General features: G+C 37.7%; 2 protein-coding genes across 12 annotated transcripts; one reads left to right on the top strand and one right to left on the bottom strand.

Moving 5' to 3' along the window:
* Window positions 1-460: 460 nt before the first annotated feature.
* Window positions 461-13,207, bottom strand: LOC116174894 (beta-1,3-glucan-binding protein-like). The gene is made up of 8 exons (XM_031492920.1): window positions 12,921-13,207; window positions 1,877-2,101; window positions 1,652-1,827; window positions 1,481-1,605; window positions 1,273-1,430; window positions 947-1,216; window positions 822-895; window positions 461-745 (listed from the first exon to the last, which is right to left on the bottom strand). The coding sequence occupies exons 1-8, from the start codon at window positions 13,039-13,041 to the stop codon at window positions 542-544; spliced, it is 1,353 nt and encodes a 450-aa protein (XP_031348780.1). The 5' UTR covers window positions 13,042-13,207; the 3' UTR covers window positions 461-541.
* Window positions 13,208-16,849: 3,642 nt separating this feature from the next.
* On the top strand, window positions 16,850-19,730 carry LOC116174684 (PRKCA-binding protein-like). Of its 11 annotated transcripts, none has more exons than XM_031492635.1 (8): window positions 16,854-16,973; window positions 17,368-17,431; window positions 17,483-17,578; window positions 17,832-18,075; window positions 18,123-18,365; window positions 18,410-18,768; window positions 18,818-19,070; window positions 19,117-19,730. In XM_031492635.1, the coding sequence occupies exons 2-8, from the start codon at window positions 17,397-17,399 to the stop codon at window positions 19,384-19,386; spliced, it is 1,500 nt and encodes a 499-aa protein (XP_031348495.1). In that variant the 5' UTR covers window positions 16,854-16,973; window positions 17,368-17,396; the 3' UTR covers window positions 19,387-19,730. The 11 variants fall into 11 exon arrangements, with proteins under 11 accessions (XP_031348501.1, XP_031348500.1, XP_031348495.1 ...); XM_031492636.1 differs by having other exon boundaries at window positions 16,869-16,998; XM_031492637.1 differs by lacking the exon at window positions 16,854-16,973 and adding an exon at window positions 17,006-17,274.
* Window positions 19,731-20,228: the final 498 nt, after the last annotated feature.

The following is a 20,228-nucleotide window of genomic DNA, read 5'->3' as shown; positions in this document are numbered from 1 at the left end:
TGATCAAATTCCAGAAGGAACAGAGGGGATAATCGGTTCCTTGGAGAAAATTGAGGGGGGTTACGCAACTAATTGGAAATGAAGAAATTAGACAAGAGGAAGTAACACGAGGGTTCGCTCAATCAAAATCATAGACTTTGTTAAAGACGCAGGTATTTTGGAAGGGTAGACAATACTGGGAAGCACAATAGTGGAGGAACCGACTGGGACCACCTCTAGCACTATAATAATAATCTGATCTGGGTTTAAATACTTATCAAAGTGTTGAGTATATATTCAGTATTTAGACAGTTGTTTACAAATAATCCAAAAATAATAAGCACCATCATGTTTTTGTAAAAGTTTTATATTAAATCATTGGTTACAAACCATTTTACTATCATCTGGATAGACACAACCCGAATGCATCAATCTTGATCTGTTTTGCGCATAATTATTAATATGATTTAAACCACATGGAATTATTACAAAAACGTCTTTTATTTGGTTTTCTATCACTAAAAGATATGACAAAATTGGCACAAAATCGGCTAGAAATGGTTTAAACTGCCGTAATTTGTACATGATCGACAATAAGGCAGGACTTCTCGTCATCCCACGTTTGAACCCATATGGGTTTCTTCTCAAAGAATCGCTTGATTGCGTTTCTGTCTTCATTGCTCCATGGTTTGTAATTACTTCCGGAATAGGTTCCTTCAGGGAAATCGAATAGTCCTCCAACTCCGACGCCTAAACTTAGTACGCACTAAAAATAAAAGGAAATAAACCAGTGATCATATAGAGTATTCAATCAAACTAAATGGCGGATAAAGTGTACTAACCTCCCGATCGAGATTTTCTGTTGACAGATCAACAGATCCGTACTCCTCAGAATCGACGTAGAAACGCATTTGATCTGAAAGGGCTTACTATGACATTTTCCAAAACACGTTGTGTAATAACCCACCTTTGGTCCACACCAAACCGTAAGTGTGATAATCGTCAGAGAACGGTTGATCCGCGTACTTGTGAACCAACCGTTTGCTTCGTTGAGGTTCGCGCTCCTCCAACGTAGGTCCTGCGAGCAAGAGACGCCCGCCAATATCGGTCCCACTAAATCCACGTACATCGATGTCGTTTGGATCGCTCATGATTAATTTGGTATTACCTCTACTGTACGCTATCCAAATTTTTGACGGATTTGCGATATCCCTTTGTGCGAATTCCAATTGTACAACTGAAAGTGAAAAATAATATATTCCTCATTTCATTACGCGGCCGTCGAGTATTTACTAGGGAATATCCAATCGCCTCTGGGCAGTTTGGCTCTGATTTCAACCTTTCCATACTTAAATGAAGTCGTTGAAACAACTTTACTCGCTTTGACTGGTGGTAACAGAAACGATGATCTTTGTTCGTAGAAGCATTCTATTTCTTTAGTTCCCGTGCATCTGTTTTAAGACATATTACGAAGACAGTTATAAGATGATCAAAAACGTACCCTTCTCTCAAATTTAAGGTTCCCCGAACGTCTGATTCTGGAACTGCGTTTGGTTTCAAGTGCAATTTGTTATCTTTGATAAATTTGGTATCTTCCCGATTTTCATACGAATTAAATGGCGAATTCTGTAAGGCTACATTCAGAGGTATAATACATACGCTATTCACTTACTGGTTCGGAATACGTGGGAATTCTGTGCTCCACCTTCCAAAGCATCGTATTGATAGTACTTCCATCGAATTTATCTTGGAAGATCACGTTATCAACGCACGTCGCTTTACCCCCATTAATAACAGTAGACCCGGGTTCGCATCTACCCTTAAGCTCAGTGTACGCATCCAGAAGTCCTATGCAAATCGTAATTAGGCCAATGGGCTTTTTCGCGCAACAACTCACGTGTAATCTTTATGGGCTCCCCGTCCTTTCTATATCCCAAATGATTTGCATTTACGAATAGCCAGTAGTTAACCACGTCTCCCTGTTTTAGCTTGTCATTGAATTCCAGTATCCAAAACCCATTCGTTGGAGTCCTTGCCTCCCCATTAACACTACCTGGATGTTGTGCGCGAATATTGTCATTGATGTTTGCGTGAAATGCAAATAGTGCCGTGCCGGGGACATCTGCGACATTAACAGCACTTTAATTTTTCGCTATTACCCTAAATCAAAATTAAATTGTATATGTGCGTGTGTTTTCCAAAACGGTACATTCACCCTTAGCATTGTTTTTGAGTATATTACACAAATGGCTCAAATAATTCAAGAACAAAAAAATCTGCCACTAAATTTAGTTTGCATTATTCAGGAATCTTGGTGTAATTTTAGAAAAGTAGCTAATTGATTTTCCTAACGACAGTGTAATAATTATTGGAGATAGATAAGCATGAGCGTCTTCATGGTAGTCAGAGGGTATTCTGTACAACTGGCAAGTTGTGGTATTCGAACTTACCACCTGTAAGGTCCGAATCTTAAACGTTACGGCAAACTGACTAATCTAGTGGTGGGACACTTTCAAAAGTCGGTGGATAATCAAGTAAAATTACCATAAATTACAACTAATTAGTAATTTAAGCAGCAGAGTGTTTCTGTCCTACAAAAATTATAAAGCTTCTGAGACGTTTGTATAGTATTTTTTGGTTGCCAGCATTTGGATTATCCAGCCACTTTTTGCAAGTACCTACCCACGATTGAAAGCATAGTGCTTTTTAAGATGCTTGAATTTTTAAAAAGATCTTCATAAAAATTTCCAAGATTTCAGATTCCTAAGGGTTTTGAGACAGAAGTTACCTGGAATTATTTTTAAAAAGTTTCTGAAAAAACTTGTAATGTTTCAGAGAGCCCAAAAATGTTTCTAATAAGAAGCGTATGATGAGCTAGGAAGATGGCGCAAAAAAATACTAACAAATTAAACTAATTAGAAAGATTAATGAAGTGTTTCTAGTCAATTCCTAAGTAAACCTCCAAGAAGATTTTTATGAGAAATACTAAAAGAGATGGTTTCAAAGGTTATTAAAAAGAATTTCAAGAGAACGTATTCTGTCCTTAAATTCTCAGGAAAACTTGTACGTAGTTCGTATGTCTCAATATTGCCTTATATTTTTATAACTCATTATTTTTACATTCCTTCTTACATTGTTACGCTCTGTATAATATTTTAAAAATGTGCCCCATAGTCAAATGATCTAAAAATAGACAGAACGAAATAGCTTAAAAACCTTGAGGGTTCTTGAAGACCCTCAAAGTTTCTTAAATGCTATTAAAGTTCGTAAAAGACAAAACACCCCCTGGTAACTCATGGGGATCTAAAAGGTAAACTCTCGAAAGCTCTTAAAGACTCGTTAAGATTATTTGTTACCCACTTGTAGATTTATTAAACACTCACGAACGAACGCAAATCATAAACACCATTGATGGCTAAAACACTGAAAGGTCTGTCAAAATAGAAGCATTTAGAATGCTCTTGGAAATTTTTCAAGACTGATAGCGACCAAAAAATTCCAAAGAATCTAAAAAGTTCATCAAGGTTCAGTTTACAAACACTCAAGGTGACACAACCTCTTCGGGCCATTTAGACTTTTTTAATCTTTTTAAAAGCTCTTGAAGATTCTTAACGATTCCTTTAGATGCTGTGTCTCTCTAAGAAAATATAGTTAATCTGACTTAAATAAAGCACATAACGCCCATATTACTTTTTTGATAACACTAGCAATTAGGGAGATATCCTATAAAAATGTCGAAAATGGGACACCCTGTACATCCCCGACGTATTCAATGAGTCGCAAACTAGTTTGCTCCAGCCAGGCGAGGGCTATATCATATAGTACATTAGGTACGTAGTACGTACAGTTTTCGTACATATTACAGATGTTCTAACACAACCTGCATACTATACCTATACGTACAATAACGTATAAAAATAGGGAGTTAAGAGTACGTACCACATAGGTACAAACATGTTGACAGTTACTTCTGAACCTTAGTGAGTACCCTCCATCCGATTCTTTCGTACAGGAAGCTGACTCAGGGATTCCTGAATCTGTAAACTGTTGCTCGAAACCATCCTACTGAAAAACAAACGTAAGACTGTCGACGAGTACAGAAAGAAACGTGTGGGATTTGCTCACTTAGTGATATCTGCCGTCAGATTATGAACCGCTGTTCTGGCGATGGTATCGCAAACTTAGCCATCGTACAAGGAGAATCCACCTCCTCCATAAAATAAACATCCGTCATGCCGGTCACAAACGCCTTCCAAAGCCAGGTAATTGACACAAAGTACCTGCGGCATTGTCAAGGTGGCAACTTTCAGTTCTGGCTAATTATTGGAGAAGACGCGGACCTCCATGTCCTTCTCAATGGTTTGTGATCGGCTTTGATGAAAGTAGCAGAGATAGCTCTGGCCCCTTACAATATTCCTCAACCTCATTCCATGGGGGAGATTTAGAAGTCCCCAGGATTCGAGTTCTTTCTCTACGTCTTCACTGGGTGCGACACCACCTCTGCCATTTTCTGGCATGGAAAGAACAAACTGTGATCTGCCATTCAGATAAAAACGTTGAACTCTACCCTTGCAACCGACACAGACATCGCAGATGCCGGAGCGAACTGCCTAGTAGCTTTGTATGGAGGAGACTATATTGAAGATACCCTCAACAACGTGCGCTATAAGAAATTTGTAAAAAAACAGCTGCTACCAAGTTCAGAAGTGGCTGGGGGTGCAAACCGATGCCATGGGAGGGAAGAAGGCCCAACATTCAAACAACAATGATGAGCGAAGTGGCAGAAGACGTCGGCAATCATGTGCCGATTTATCAGGCTGAATTAGAAAATTTTGAACCACCCACGAAGCGTTCAAAATGAACAATCTTAACTAAAAATAACATTATAGAGCACAGTATTAATAGTTGAAATATAAATTTCGGGTGGATGTATATGGTTTTTCCGAGGGGGTAACATCTTCCGCAATACTGTCACAAATTGTCTACAATCGCTTGCAATCCCTCTGATTGCTGTGGAAATCTCCCTCACAGTCCCACAATCGCGTTTGCAATCTCACAATCGCCTAAAACAATCTCGCAATCAGATTCGCAATCCCGCAATCGTTTGACAATCTGACAATCACATTGGCAATCGTGCACACCCTCACCTGTTTTTAGGTATAATCACACGCCACGCGGGGTTAGGCAAAAAAGTTATTGCACCTAACTTTTTTTTTTAAATGGAAAGCCCTGTACTACTTAATAAACCCCTAAAGCGGATCTAAAAAAGCGGCACAGCACCTCGGAATAACCCTACACCTCATTGGATTTGACTCATTTTCAATTGCCTTGGATTTGACTCATTTTCAATTGCCTTGTTACATGTGGTATATATGTTAACTGTGCAAGTTTCAACCGATTAGGCTCATGAGTTTGGCACAAACAGAGAGGCGCTTAATAATCTACAAATATAGTATATTAACTTTTAAAAAATATAATACACTAAGGATGATTCAAAAAGGGCTCAAAAAAGATTAAAAAAAAGGTCAAACGATTTGATAAATATAATAAAATTTTAAAAAAATTTTTGAATCTTTCGGTTTTTTAAATCTTTTGAATCTATTGAAATCAATGTGGAATTTTTGTAGTAGGTATTTGGGAAAAGAGATTCTTAATATGTTAGTTTTTTATTAAAATATTTCAATTTAAAAATGGACGTAGGAAATTCAAAAAATTGTAAATCTCAGAAGGAACCTATCTCGGAACCTATATTTATTAAAGGAGATTTAGAAAGATTTTTCTTACAAGTTTCTTTATAAGACTGTTGAATAATCTGCTGTTTTAAAATAAGTGTACGGGATCAGGTAAAAAGTTATAGGACCTAACCCGAGACCTAACGTCATTTTTATAGTAGAATGCTCTGTATATTTCATTCGAAAAAGAGCATATTAAATTCACTTTCTAGAAATATAACACAAACTTAAAATGTGCAATATTAGATTTTTGAAAAAATTTCAAAATGTTTAATTTTTTGTTGTTTTTTTAATATTTGAATCTTTCTTAAATGTTTTAATTCTTTTTTAATAATTTTGAATTTTTTTGTTTTCCCTATCGCGAGCGTTATATATTAAAAAAGAAATTGTTAATATGCTATCTTTTTAGATTAAAACATACAGGGTGTTCTATTTAAAAAATGAGGTTAAGTCCAGTAACTTTTTTGCGGACATCGTATATGTAACATTGTAACCTATTTTGTAAACGGCAGATTACCCAGCAAGTAATTTTGTAATAAACATTATTTCGTGTCTCTTTTTATTCTGATATTGACAATTTTTGATTTTCCCTTGTATCTCTGTAAGCGAGCGAATGTTTTCAAATTTTGATTGTGCCATTTTTTAACATTGGCCCAAAAAAAAGCACATGCCACTTAGTTCGTCTTTCGGTATGTGTGATTTGAGTGGGCCACCCCCCTATTAGAGTTATCGGATTGTATAGAACTTGTTCCATTGAAATACTCTTCTTTTTAGCACATTTCCACAAAAATAAAAAAACTTACTATTGTGGCCACTTTGCCCGTCCGTCCCTAGTTTTTCTACTTTTTTCGCTATTTGGTTCGTTATGCTGTCAAGGTTTGCACCAAGGAAGGAATTTTTTCTGTGCCGCTTACGAAAAAAGTTATGGTAAAAACCCATTTTTTTGAGATTGTATTGTATTGCTGTCTGTCTGTATGCCCGCCTGTCAGTGTATCTGTCTGTCTGTTTGTCCGTCCGTGTGCACGATAGCTTTTGTATTTGCGCAATCCATTTTTTATGTGTGAAATACTTAAATGAAACTTTTTATGTAGGCTGTAGATGTAGATGGCGACCTCGACTAAAGTAAAACTAGTGCCGAGTCAAAAAATATGTTGGGGTCATGCGCAATTGGATTTTTTTTATTTGTTGTTTAAATGAAATTTTGTATGTAGGCATCTCGAATAAAGATGAAACTAATGCCAAATCAAATAATTTGTTTTGTGCATGCCCAGAAATACCCTGAAATTTTAGGGTAGGGTTCTTTTTATAAACTGAAATTGAAGCAGCAAGTCAAAAATGAATTGCACATGTGCAACGCTAACTTTCTTATTTGTGGCCGGATTTTTACGAAATTTTAAGTTTAAGTTTGCTTGCATCTTACAGTATGGGAAATGAATGCAATTGTAATGCGCTGAGTAATGCGCTTTTTATAAATCGTTTACGACGAGGTTTACGATTACCTTTTTAACTTCTTATTTGTGTGTTTAAAACTCGGTTTAAAAGTACCTGTTACCAACTAATAATTCCCTAATAGCCACCATAAATGAATATGTTTCTTGCTTAGGAAATGCCCGTGTATAGCAACTTGAGCAGCTACCAAAAATCATTGTCAGTCACCCACAATCACCTGCAATCATTTACAATCGTCTGCAATCATTCATAATCACATGCAATCACAATGCAATCCTCTAAAATCCGACAATCCCATCGCAATCGCCGAATTGTGGTCGCAATCGCAGCAATCATAGGGAAATCATGGGGATTGTCGCAATACTGTCACAAAATTTGAGAAGATGTTACCCCCTCGGGTTTTTCCTTTCAAACTACCCTTAAACCATAATGAGAACTAAACAGAGCAAATTTGCGAAAAAATGCAGTTTTTCCATTTGTTGGACGTCCCTATGTGCTTAAATTAAAGCTAATTACATTTGCTCGAGCATTTGCTACATCTTTTTCCGTGACTTTTCCCGTTAAAGGAGTATTTTCCTCCATATTGGGGTCGAAAGTTGACCAAATCTTTATTTAAAGAGCTGTATCTTGGTATGCATTGAACCTTCAGTACTGGTTCTGGTCTCAAATTGTATTAGTCTACTTTAAAATACCATAGGAAATATATTTAAAATTAAATCTGAAAGGGGGTTCCTCAGAGTGACCTGGCGAAATCTGGAAATCGTTCTAAAACCTTAAGATAGGCTTGACAACAAGTAATCTGAGTTTGTACTCCTCCAGGGGTTCGCCAAAAACTTCGAAATTTTGGGACTAAACAATTCATCCTATCACAAACCGTACCAAGAGATTAAAGAGCATTAAATTCGGCGTCGATTGACTGGACCAATTTAGGTACTAATCGACGACTGAAGGACGACAATTTTTCCCATATTGTCTAAAATGTACCATTTGACGACTTTCTCTCGTCTGTAGCATCCAAAGTACTGATCCTATCAAAAGTCTTTTGTGTTAGATGAGAGGACTGTCTCTGGTTTTAGTAGGTAGATGTTGCATGAGGAGGGTGCCAGTGCAGTAAAAAGGATGATCTATCTATCTTCTATCTATCTTTTTTGGCATTGAGGACGTCATGGATTCCGTTAATAGGACAGTGGTTGCAGAAAACTGGTGTTGGCGACGAAGGCGCTCTGCTGACTTGGTATTTTTCTCTAAAGCCCCCTTTAATGTACCCATAAAAAAATACAGATGTTCTTTGAGGGTGTAGTCATCGTTCATGTAATACCACGTACCTTTTTATAAGGATGGTTGAGAATTTTTCCTTTGACTGGCATGTGGTACGTTGTGTAAGAAGACGCTTCAATCACAAAGGCACCCTGAGAGAGGTCAACAGCTTCGTTCACGGGAAAAATGTCACAGAAGGCCGACTACTTCGTTTGCATTCCTGTATCATTAAAACTGGAAACAGGGTATGGTACCAACTCATATTGAAAATATAAATTGAGCTGTTTATTTGACTGTTTCAGGAATGCGATTTTTCGAAAGATATGGAGTTTGAGTTGTCAGAGATGTTTCGTTATGGATAGTAACTTGGATTTTAGGGCTTTGAGAGGAATTACTCATCGCGAAAGTTTTTCCCAATAATCGGCCCTGTGATGTATCACTAACCAAGGTTAATAGAGAGAATAGGTTGCCTCGTAACTTTAAGGAAACGCGTCATCGAGAATCCGGAAGTCCCATTTGATTGGTGTTTGAGTTTTCGTTCTCCTTGACAGTTATTTGAAATGTGTAAGTAATTGTCAGATATCCCTGAATTACGTATATGCGTATTATAATTCGATTGAATTACTGTTAGATACTTCAGTATTGATTAAAGAAATTTGATGCCGGGTGGAAATATTTGTAGCGTTGCTATATGCAATAGCAGCTCTAACAAATCAAAAGCAAATGACTTAAAAATTCAGTTTTTCAAATTTCCAAAAGATACTGCATTGCAAAAAGAATGGACTATAAAGTGCAATCGAAAGGGGAAACTGAACCCCTTGTGCAATAGGGTATGCAGTCTGCATTTCCGGGCAGCAGATTATGCAGATGAAATGCAAGCTAGGCTAATAGGAATTGTCGCAAAAAAATTAAAAAAAAAATGGTTCGTATAGAATACCTACGTAGGTGTTTTTAAGATGGATAAGGCTTATATTGTTTTCTTTTATTAACAGCTATTCCATCTTTGTATATAAAATCTTTACACGACGCTGAAGCTGAAGAAATAGAGTCCCAGAGAACAGCTATAGAAAGAAAAATGTTAGTAGAAGAACTGGTGCGCACTTCAAATAAGTCAGCATGTGTAATTTCGTTGTCTGCAGAAACAGAAGAAATTGAAACTTCTTGCATCAATATATCTGATACATCTTCGCCAAGCAAGGAAAACGATTATAATGTGTTAAAAATACAGTTCGACCATTTGCAAAAAGCATCAAGCATTGAAAAATGAAATTAAAATACTCCAAACCGATAACGAATCATTACAGAAAACCCTCCGTCATCTTGAAAAGCATCAGTTAAAAGGCGAATCTACTGACTTCGAAGTACAAGCCAAGTTTGCTTTCAAAAATTGTTTAACATCAAATCAAGTAGATATTATTTTAAAGAAAAAAAAGAAAGCAAGATGGGCTCCAGAAGAAGTGTCTAAGGCTTTTACTCTACGATATTTTAGTAAACGGTGCTACATTTATTTAAGGGAAAAGCTACATTATCCACTTCCCGGTTTATCTGCATTACAACGCTGGGCTGCGAGTCTTAACTTAAGGAGTGGAATTTTAGAAGATGTACTATCTATTATGGGCACTGCAGGGCAAACAAAATCCAATATTAACCGTACTACTGTTTTATCATTCGATGAAATAAAAATTTCTTCACTATACGAATGCGACCAAAAGGAAGACGAGATTTTAGGTAAGCAATCGTATATGCAGGTTATAATGGCCAGAGGATTGTTCTCTGTAACTGGGCGAAAGCCTGTTGAGGCCCCATAATAAGAGAGGGACAATAAATAAATAAATAAACTATTCATATATTTTAATAAAGTGTTTATAATATTTCGCTAGCATGTTTCTTACAATGCAATGCAAGGACTTTTCAGAACATCCGTGTAAAGTACCATTTTGATCCATTTTGCATTTTTTGAACTTGTTCTGTTGTTGTTGCGTTAATAATTAATTTTATGATGTGGACAAAGTGGGATTCCGGGTGACGTCATTCGCGTATTTTAATAGTGAACGTTTATTGGCTGAAAGTTACGAGGCAACCTATTCTCTCTATTAACCTTGATCACTAACGTTGTAATTAACGTACAGGTCTCTAGAAAACGTGATTTTTCCCATACGAAATAACGCTTTTTAGCAGATAACCTGCACATTAAGTTTGACGTTTCTAATACAGCACAGGGTTGTATATCTGCATGGCGTTATTCCCTTTCTCAAGTGCTTGGCTCCAATCAATGGTCTCATCACTGGTTACCCCAGTGCTGGTGCTCATCACAAAATCTACAATTGGGTAGGGGTCATGTGACTGAAATCAATCAAGCAATACCGCCATATCTGGATTGTCCTTTCCGTTCTCCGGACTGTAATTGCCGACTCGTGTGGCGCAGTTCAGTTGAACCTGGACTGTGGTACTAAGGGTCCCTGGTTCGAATCAGGGTTCGGGCATGGATATTTGTAAATGTATAGTGGGTTGTGTCGGTAGAGCAGCCTTGGCCCACTCAAAAATAAAGGTAAAAATAAATAAATACAATAAAAAGCCTTGTTTCCCGAAACGGTCAAACTCAGCATCTGACTGCAATGACTTTACATTAGGTTCATCATGTCCTTTAGATAGAGCTGGTATGATTTAGCGTATAAATGGCCACTGGAAGTGGACAGTTTCCATGTGAAGGTATGAGGTTTCGCTTTTTTCAACCTGGATGAATGGTTTTGCAATGGTTACCACCTTGAGGTACTGACCCCACAGTTTAGTTGTTGCACCATGCTGTTTGAGTTCAGCCAGCCAGGTTCGTGGTGACAATGTGCAAAGTAGAGCTGATGGGTGCTACAATTCTTCAAGGAAATTTGGCGTCTCAACATTGTTTAGTATACCTCCAAAATAGAGTCGTTTTCATCATCAGAGATATCCGTCTTTGACAACACAATGTGAGCCAGTGCCAGATGAATCAACATGCGTCCCTTGCATGCCTGACCTGCGAGCATCTTCTCTGTTGATGCTCACAACATCGCGAAGCCCGCTGCCATCCATGATACATCCTATGGCGCCCATAAACGACATCAATAGGTGGAAAATACCTAGCCGAGCGATTACTGAAGAAACGAGTGAAATAGAATCAAAGGAGGCCACAATGTACCCAGCTTTATGGTACAGGGACTGATTAAATGTCACAAAATAACACTCCTGTCACCTTATTAAAAGACTGTTTTCATAGGAGCCATACTTCAGATGCTACAGACGACAAAAAGTTGTCAAATGGTACATAATCAATATGGGAAAAATTGTAGTCCTTCAGTAGTCGATTACTACCTTGTAAATTGTTCTTTAATTTGTCTTTGGGTCAGGTATAAGCGAAAAACTGACCGAAATGCTCAACCCCTCTGGAGGGGTACAAACTCAGATTGGTCGTTTTCAAGACTATCTTAAGGTTTTAGAACAAATTCCAGCTTTCCCCAGCTCACTTTGACAACATGTGGAAAAAAAAGGTAATTCCATTTGAAATAACAAAGTTAGTGAAATTATCTTGAACCGTGTCGGAAGAACGTCTAACTGAGGCTGTCGCGAAAGGCCCTGTATAATGTTGGGATTGCGCATAATGCTAAGAAGATCGCTAATTATCACTACCACCCCTGATATTCTATTACTGATAGGTACAATCGATGATACTGCTTCTTAAATACTATAGCAGTAGTTAGTTTAGTGGGTACCTTTTTCTCAGCCAATTTGCCAGATTGTGTTTGTAGTTCACGGATACCAATTGCTCGTAAAATCTACACCAAATGCCCGCCTCAGGTCGTCACAGTAATGGAGATGACGATTTTTAAGAAGTGGAAATTCGTTGGGAATTTTGGAGTAAAGGAAATCCCAGTGCTGCAACATGAAAAACGTGTATTACCAAATTTTATCTTTGGAATTTTTATGACCGTTCTCGCCATTTCTTCGACATACTTGTCAACGTAACGGGTCAGATATTATCTCAAAATGATTCTGCGTCGAAAGGGTAGATAAGAACACTTGTCAATATTCATACAAAGTGCGTCATCTTTACTAAGTTCTTGTTACTAACCCAAGGCCGCGGCAATATTTTCATTTTCAAGCTGTATGCAATTAGTAAATTACCCAACAGGTTTTTGTCTACGACTCTAAGAAGATACCCAGTTTGAAGGTTAATAAATTCAGATTTGCCAGTTAATGGCGAATAGACGCCATCAAATTACTTGGAAAGTAATTTGGGGCAATTTATTAAACGTTGGCATGACCTTTGTTTTGAATAATACAGAGCCTAAGTTAATGTTCTCTTTATCGATTACCTACATGTTAATTTATTTTGAAATCATGGGAAATCCAACGTTTAATCGCGCAATAGTCGACTATACCAAACTCGAATCCAATACGAATATACCAAACTCGAATCCAATACGAATTTGCACACTTGAGTACTTTCATTAAAGGTTCATAATTACTTACCGGGAATATAAACACGAAATCCTCCTTTTTTTAAGGCCTCCAATGTCAATGACGGTACCGCGTAATCCCCTTTAACCGCATATATGAACGAGAGAACACACAAAATCCTATTGACAAACATGTTATTTACACTATCGCAACTTTCCTTAAACTGTATTTATTCACTGAAGCCTCCGTCAGTACTCTAAACTTGTAAACCGTTATCGTCCGTCCATCTTAATAACCAACTTTGTAAATGAGTAACGCAGAGAGTAACCAGCGTCCTTCAACTTAACAAGCTTGCCGCGTATAAAATACCATTCCCATCGTATGAGGCGCCATTCTCTCTAAAAACTGAACGAAAAATGTTCCACTGTCTGGTTGGAAGAAACCATCGCCCGTCAATATTTTGATTTTGATCATATTGGGATATGATCCCTCTTGTTGCAATAATGCATCATACCGATCTACGACCCTTAAGTATTACGATTTGGTCCTTCCCAATTCCCTATAAATCTAGATCGGAGAATTTGAGGTACCTAATCTAGTAAAGCAAACAAGTAAGTCCAATAAGTCAATAGTGGTTGTACTGTAAAGTACCAAAATGTTTCGCCCACGAAAGCCCAAAAATGTGTTTTTTGATTAATTTCTTTCTTAAAGGGAAATTCAATTATAGATCTTTCTATAAGCTAAATATGTCGTAACTTTATAACATTGAATCCATTGCCTGTTACTAAAACCTATAATTCTTCAACAATTTGAGCAAAAGTCAGTGCCATGTACCCAACGGCAATAAATTGACAGATTTCTTCGAATGGAACGACTCCTTATATTACTTAAACTGGGCTTATCTTCGGAAAATTCATTACTATAGTACCATTCAGAAGGCCTATTGTACCTTTTCGTGTACGCATCGAAGAAAATTTAAAATTGTAAAGTAGGTATAATAGAAAATGTAGATAGTAGAAGCGCAGAACTTACTTTTTCAACCAAAACAATCTTTACCACAGTGAACACATCACTACTTGGCACACCTTCTAAATAGGTATGGTATGCATAATCTACCGTTTCAAAATAAGTATACGGGGTCAAGTAACAGATTCATTAGGTCTTTACCTCATATTTTTTAATGGAACACCTTATATATTTTAATCTAAACAGACGGCATACTAAATTCTCTTTTCAAAACTATAGCACACCACGGCTGATATTGAACAAGTTAAAAAGTCATTATGCAAACATTAATGACGAGAGCGTATTTTCCTCCTAATAGTATTAATGGTAGAACCGGGAAAAGATACACGTAGGCACGAACTCCTTACCACATTCTCTTTCAAATGAGCCGCCTATCGTCGAAGTGAATGAAAAATAGTGAAGCGTGTACAAATACACACAAATTTTGAAATATATCTCCCAAATCGGTTCAGTGGTGTGACGGACGGACGGACGAGAAAGTGCAGCCAATAGCGATTTTTCACTTTGAGGAAAATACGCTAAAAAGATTCCAGTGATTCAAAAAAATTCAAAAAAGATTCAAAAAGATTACAAAATTCACAGATTTCACAATCCATGCAACCATTGGAGACATTCGAAATGACAACCGTATAACGCCATATGTAAGACACAAATAATTCTTATTCTCCACCCGCTCGCGTGTCGCAGTACCGTATCGACAGTATCCGAAACTTTTCCTTAACCGTTGTCTGTTCTCCTTACTGCTTGCATATACGAAACCATAAACATTTTCAATGTTTAAAGATTAAAAAAGTTTCAAAAGGTTAAAAAAATTCACACAATTTTTACGTTTTTTTAATCTCTGTAAAAACTTCTTTTTAATCTTTTTGAATTAAACATTTTTTTCTCTTTTTTTTTGTTTTATAATTATATTTAACGTCTTGACATGATAATTACAAAAATTTGTTAATTGGGGGTGCAGTGGAAGAACAGATAATGCAACTATTTGGTTGGATAGTCTGAACTTCAGCCTATTGGGTTTCGTGAAGAGTTTATTTTTATTTGTTTTATATATATTAGTTAAAACTCAATAAAATCTATTATTATTATTATTATCGCCCCTAAACGGTTTGATTAAACGACCGACGAAAAAAATAATTTATTTTGCTCAACGTTATAAAGACAAAATTAGACGTGGCCTAAAATGTCCATGGTCTTCTCTGAATCAAAATTTTGTTGCTTATATCTCACCTTGGTGTACATTAAAGTAGCAGGAGAACAGGCAATCTACAAAGTATCCCAAATGTCCTCATTTCATACTACGATGCTTCCGTATGTGGCAGGAGGGACGCTCTGAAGATTTAGAAGTGCATTAGTTACATACTGCATCATCACAAATTGTTTAAATAGTACCTCTTTGTTGATCAAAGTAGCAGGAGAACAGACATACTACAAATTAAGTATCCCAGATATTTACACTTCATACTAGGACGCTACCATGTGTTGCAAGAGGAAATGTCTGAAACAATAGAAATGCATTATTATTTACATGATGCATCATGGCAAATTGTTTAAAATGGCACCTCTGTGTAGATCAAAATATCAGGAGAACAGAGGAGGGCTGTTTGCAGGCTATTCATACAAAATCAATCAAAGAAACCAAAATATTTGGTGTAGGTACTACAAAAGTTACAATCTTAATAACTTTGGTTGTACGTGGGGCTTCAACCCGCGACTGGCTTTACAGTGTAGTGATAAGGTCAATATTACTGTACGGTGCACGCTGGTCCTCTTCTTTATTGAGAGGAACGGCCTCTGAACCTAGTTGCGAAAGAAAGGAGGGAGACACAATGGGCCTTAGAGGTGCCTAAGTGCTGCCTAATCGGGCTCCTTTGTGAATAGATACACCTACATTACTTATTTGTGAAGTCTGAAATTTCATTAAATCAAATTGAAAAACGTGTCAAAAAAATTGCTGTAGCTAGCTCAGATACCACCAGCATACCTGCGCATGCGCGATCTGCCCAAAGACTTTTCCGTTGTTCCTTTTATGTCTAAGATAAGAATATGTGTACCAAATTTAGTTCCAATCGGTTCAATTGATTAGCCGGAAATGAGAGTACAGACGGACCGACAGACCGACATCATCGAGATTTTGTTTGACTCGGATTCCTGGTACTTCAAAACGTATACTTCCGTCAAAAAAGTAACGGATCATTTTTAGAGCATTTTTGAAAAAAAAAATGCACTATTATATTCGTTATGGTCGGCTGTGTGGCTGTACGGCTGAGAGCTCAGCAATTACAAATTACAACATCTAAGAGACTTCAACAATAAAAACTTTCTGCTATAGTGTAGATGTGCAGGCTCTAGTCTATTTTGAGTTAGATTACTCGCGAGATTGATAATTTTAAACTTTGCTAATAAAATACTTATCTGTATTACCAAAAATGCGCTTTCATCATGTATATGCTGATTTACAACTTGTTTACCTCAGTGCAATGCCTCCCTTAGAGCAATTTTCTCATTTGTAGCCGAATTGTTCCAAAATTTAGAAAAAAAAAGTGCGTCTTGTAGGTAGGTATAAACGAACGCACAATTTTACAAAAATCTATGCGTCAGAAAATAATATTAATGTCTTTAATTATAGAGCGTTTCATATTCAAAACTATATGTAATAAAGGAAAACAGCATTTTTGGTAATATAGATCAGTATTTTATTAGCAAAGTTTAAAATTATCGATCTCACGAGTCATCTAACTCAAAATAGACTAGAGCCTGCACGTCTACACTATATCATTCAAATTTTTAATGCCAATATAAAGTCTCTAGGTATTGTAATTGTTGAGATCTCAGCCGAACAGCCAGCCATAACCGCGTTTTTTTCAAATGCGCTAAACATGTAAGTCAGCGTCATCTCTACGCTAAAAATAAATGGCAGTTTCTATAGTGTCGTTATTATCCACCAGATGTCTCTGACATCACAAACCAATTTTTATTGATCGATTCGGCGTCGCGACGACGTTTCTTCAAATAACAAACATAACCATTCTTCCACCTAAATGAGTTCTGTATAATGCTCGAATACGATGACGACTATTTTTTAGAAGAGGACAAATTGTACGTACTTTTTCCATTAAATTAGGTATATACTTTATAACATTTCACGTTGCCTGTATATAACGTAGGTACGAAATAGACTAATTGTATACGTATCTTATCAGGAAATTAATATTCCAATGCGATAAAGTACATCCGGGATGTTGGCGTTTTGTTAAAATTGGTTACAGTTTCACTCCGCTTGTTAAACGAAACGTTCCCTTATTTTCTTCCAGTGAATCATGCTACCCTACGGGTATCATCCGTCATCAACGTCGACGTACAACTATCATTACTTACTTACGCCCTTCGAAGACAGAAAGTAATTGCATTTTTAAAATTTTTAACTTTAGGCGTTCCTTTTCGATGCGTATACAAAATCGGTCTAAATTAAATGAAAGTGTCACTTTTCCAGGTTGAGGGAAGGTAAGTAGGTGCAACAAAATGAGCAGCGAAGAGAATACAGATTTGTTAGACGAGTAAGTTAAACACATTATTAAGAGTTTCCTTGATTAAAAGGGCGGGTGTAGGAAACCAATTGGAGAGGACAAAGAAGATGAAGAATTCGAATTTGAAGATGGGCAAGAGTGGGGTTTTCGGGACGAGTTTCTCCCACAAAACACACTGTGAGTTAGGCCCCTTCCATGCTTCGTTTTTTTACATTAGTTTTGGCTGAAACGCTTTTTTACAGGAGCACGCTAGAGAAACCCTCCACATTAGCTGCCTAGTCTAGTTGACACAATGTACATTACGTAGACTCCGCCATGTACATACATAAAATAGTACCTACAATAGATCTAAACTTGGCGAACCTGTAGTTTTATTTCTTCTAGCGTAGATCTTAGCCAGTTTGACGTAGTGTTAACACTGTAATTTTAGAGGAATGACGGTGACATCGGGTAGTGTAACGATACAAAAAGACGCCAATAATCTAATCGGAATTAGTATCGGTGGTGGAGCGCCGCTGTGCCCGTGTTTGTATATCGTGCAAATTTTCGATAACACAGCCGCCGCCCGTGATGGTACTTTACAATCTGGAGATGAGCTGGTGGCCGTTAACGGACAATCCGTCAAAGGAAAAACAAAGGTGGAAGTCGCGAAGATGATCCAGTCAACTAAGGTGGTACGCTAACTCACTTTCGCTTACACCTAACTGCAACCTATGCCTAGGATGAAGTGATAGTCAACTACAACAAGCTCCACGCAGACCCGCAACAAGGCAAAAGTTTGGATATAGTTTTGAAGAAAGTCAAGCATCGCCTGGTTGAGAACATGAGTTCATCCACGGCCGATGCTCTAGGACTTTCAAGAGCAATTCTCTGCAACGACACCCTTGTCAAGAAAATGCAAGAGCTCCAAGACACGGAAATTACGTACAAAGGACTCGTTGAGCACTCCAAACGGGTGTTACAGGTGAGCGCGTTATATTCTGAAGACAATCTCACGCATACTTCTAGGCCCACTTTGAGCTACACCAAACCATTAAAGCCATGGGCGATATCTTCTCAAGCTTGGCGGTGAGGGAACCGCAACCGCGTGCAAGCGAGGCGTTCAGACTGTTCGGCGAACAGCACCGCAGCATGGAAAAGTTAGGGCACGAAATGATTAAGCAGGTCAAACCTGTTCTGTCAGACCTAGGGACTTACCTTCACAAGGCAATACCCGACACGCGACTGACTGTGAAGAAATACGCCGACGCGAAATTTGAGTACTTAGCCTACTGCTTGAAGGTTAAAGAAATGGACGATGAAGAATGCAGCTACGCCGCCTTGCAAGAACCGCTGTACCGAGTCGAAACTGGCAACTACGAGTACAGGTACAGTCCTCTCCCCATATTTTCAGCACTAAACCCTCTGGGATTGTAGGCTAATTTTGCGTTGCCGCCAAGTCGCGCGTGCTCGATTTGCTAAACTCAGGGCCGACGTTTTGGTTAAGATGGAGTTGCTGGAGAACAAACACGTACAGTCTCTCGGAGGGCATCTCACCAAGCTGGTGAAGGGGCTCGCCGAACTGCACACCAACACACTCGCCTTGCTCTGCGGCCCACCCTTATTCCCAGTCGAGGTCGACCTTTCCAATAGCGCCTTCCAGTACAAATCAACTACACCAATTACTGCGGTAACACCGAAACCCTTCACGCCTACGTACTTAAATCATTTTTCAGGACCACGATGACGATGACATGGAACTAGAAAACGGTGTCGAACTGGACGAAGATATTCTTATTGGCGATCTTCCCAAGTTTTCCGAGGAGATGATCCAGAAAGATCCCGAAACCCCACTGCTATCCGACATTGAAACCGCCCATCACGAGCCCGATTATGACAACATGGATACGTTGGCCATGTTATCGACCCTTAATTTAAACGATTGTAGTCATGAAAAATTACGTTCAAGTACTGATCTGGAAAAATCAATTTTAGATTTAGATTAATTTCAAGATTCTTCTAATAATACATTATCTGAAAACGATATAATCCTTCCATTGTGAAGAACTGTCTACGAGAGGTATGCAGAAAGTAGGTAGGTGTTCCAGAGCTACAGAGGGTACCTACTTATTTTTGTCGACTCTTAAGATAATTATTGTACTTTGCACAACCTTTTCTATGTTTGTTACTACATGTTATAGATTTATCTACTCCGATAGTTCCACAAATGAAAACATACTTAACGTAAACAAAACCACAGTAAAACAAGTTTTTTCTGCAATGTAAAAGATTGTGAAGGCGTATTTTCTTAGTTCTCTTTATTGTCCAATAAGATTTCATTTCAATAGCAGTTTCCACTCGAAAGTCTAACCAAATTTCATATCAATAGTGGTTTCGAATAAAAAGTAGGTATCTGAAGACACGGACAGAAGCCATTACTATAACTTTTACCAGAAACAATACAAATATAGCAGCTTCCACTGAAATGCAGCCCAAGAAGACGAGGACAAAAGGGCGGATATGTTTTGTTGTTCAATACCCATCACTACAGGGAACTTTTTGTTCAAATTTCCGATTAACTGCACTCTTCGGCAAAAGGTAGGTACAGTTTTATAAACGGAAAGGTATCTGGCATTCAAAAAATAAAGGTGTAATTGGAGCTACGTCATGTACTTTGGGTGAGATCCACATATACAAATCAAAAGAATTGTTGAACAACAGAACTAACTACCTACCACAAAATTCATACAAGCCTTGCAGTAAAGATTGCCCTTGTGATTAATTTTCATCATTAAACCGCCTCCTCTATGTTTAAGTGAACACTACATAAAAAGGATGTTATTGCTCT

Source organism: Photinus pyralis, unplaced genomic scaffold (genome assembly GCF_008802855.1).
Source record: "Photinus pyralis isolate 1611_PpyrPB1 unplaced genomic scaffold, Ppyr1.3 Ppyr1.4_LG6, whole genome shotgun sequence".
NCBI lineage: Eukaryota > Metazoa > Arthropoda > Insecta > Coleoptera > Lampyridae > Photinus > Photinus pyralis.
This window is presented reverse-complemented; position numbering and strand designations above follow the sequence as displayed.

What these genes read in the sequence shown, in the direction of transcription:
- LOC116174684 (XM_031492635.1), top strand. Translation starts at nt 17,397, where the DNA reads ATGAGCAGCGAAGAGAATACAGATTTGTTAGACGA. An exon ending in ACTCCAAACGGGTGTTACAG is followed by an intron (nt 18,366 to 18,409) that starts GTGAGCGCGTTA and finishes GCATACTTCTAG; the next exon opens with GCCCACTTTGAGCTACACCA. An exon ending in CAACTACACCAATTACTGCG is followed by an intron (nt 19,071 to 19,116) that starts GTAACACCGAAA and finishes ATCATTTTTCAG; the next exon opens with GACCACGATGACGATGACAT.
- LOC116174894 (XM_031492920.1), bottom strand. Translation starts at nt 13,041, where the DNA reads ATGTTTGTCAATAGGATTTTGTGTGTTCTCTCGTTCATATATGCGGTT. An exon ending in CGGTTTGGTGTGGACCAAAG is followed by an intron (nt 896 to 946) that starts GTGGGTTATTAC and finishes AAGCCCTTTCAG; the next exon opens with ATCAAATGCGTTTCTACGTC. An exon ending in CAGAAAATCTCGATCGGGAG is followed by an intron (nt 746 to 821) that starts GTTAGTACACTT and finishes TTTTATTTTTAG; the next exon opens with TGCGTACTAAGTTTAGGCGT.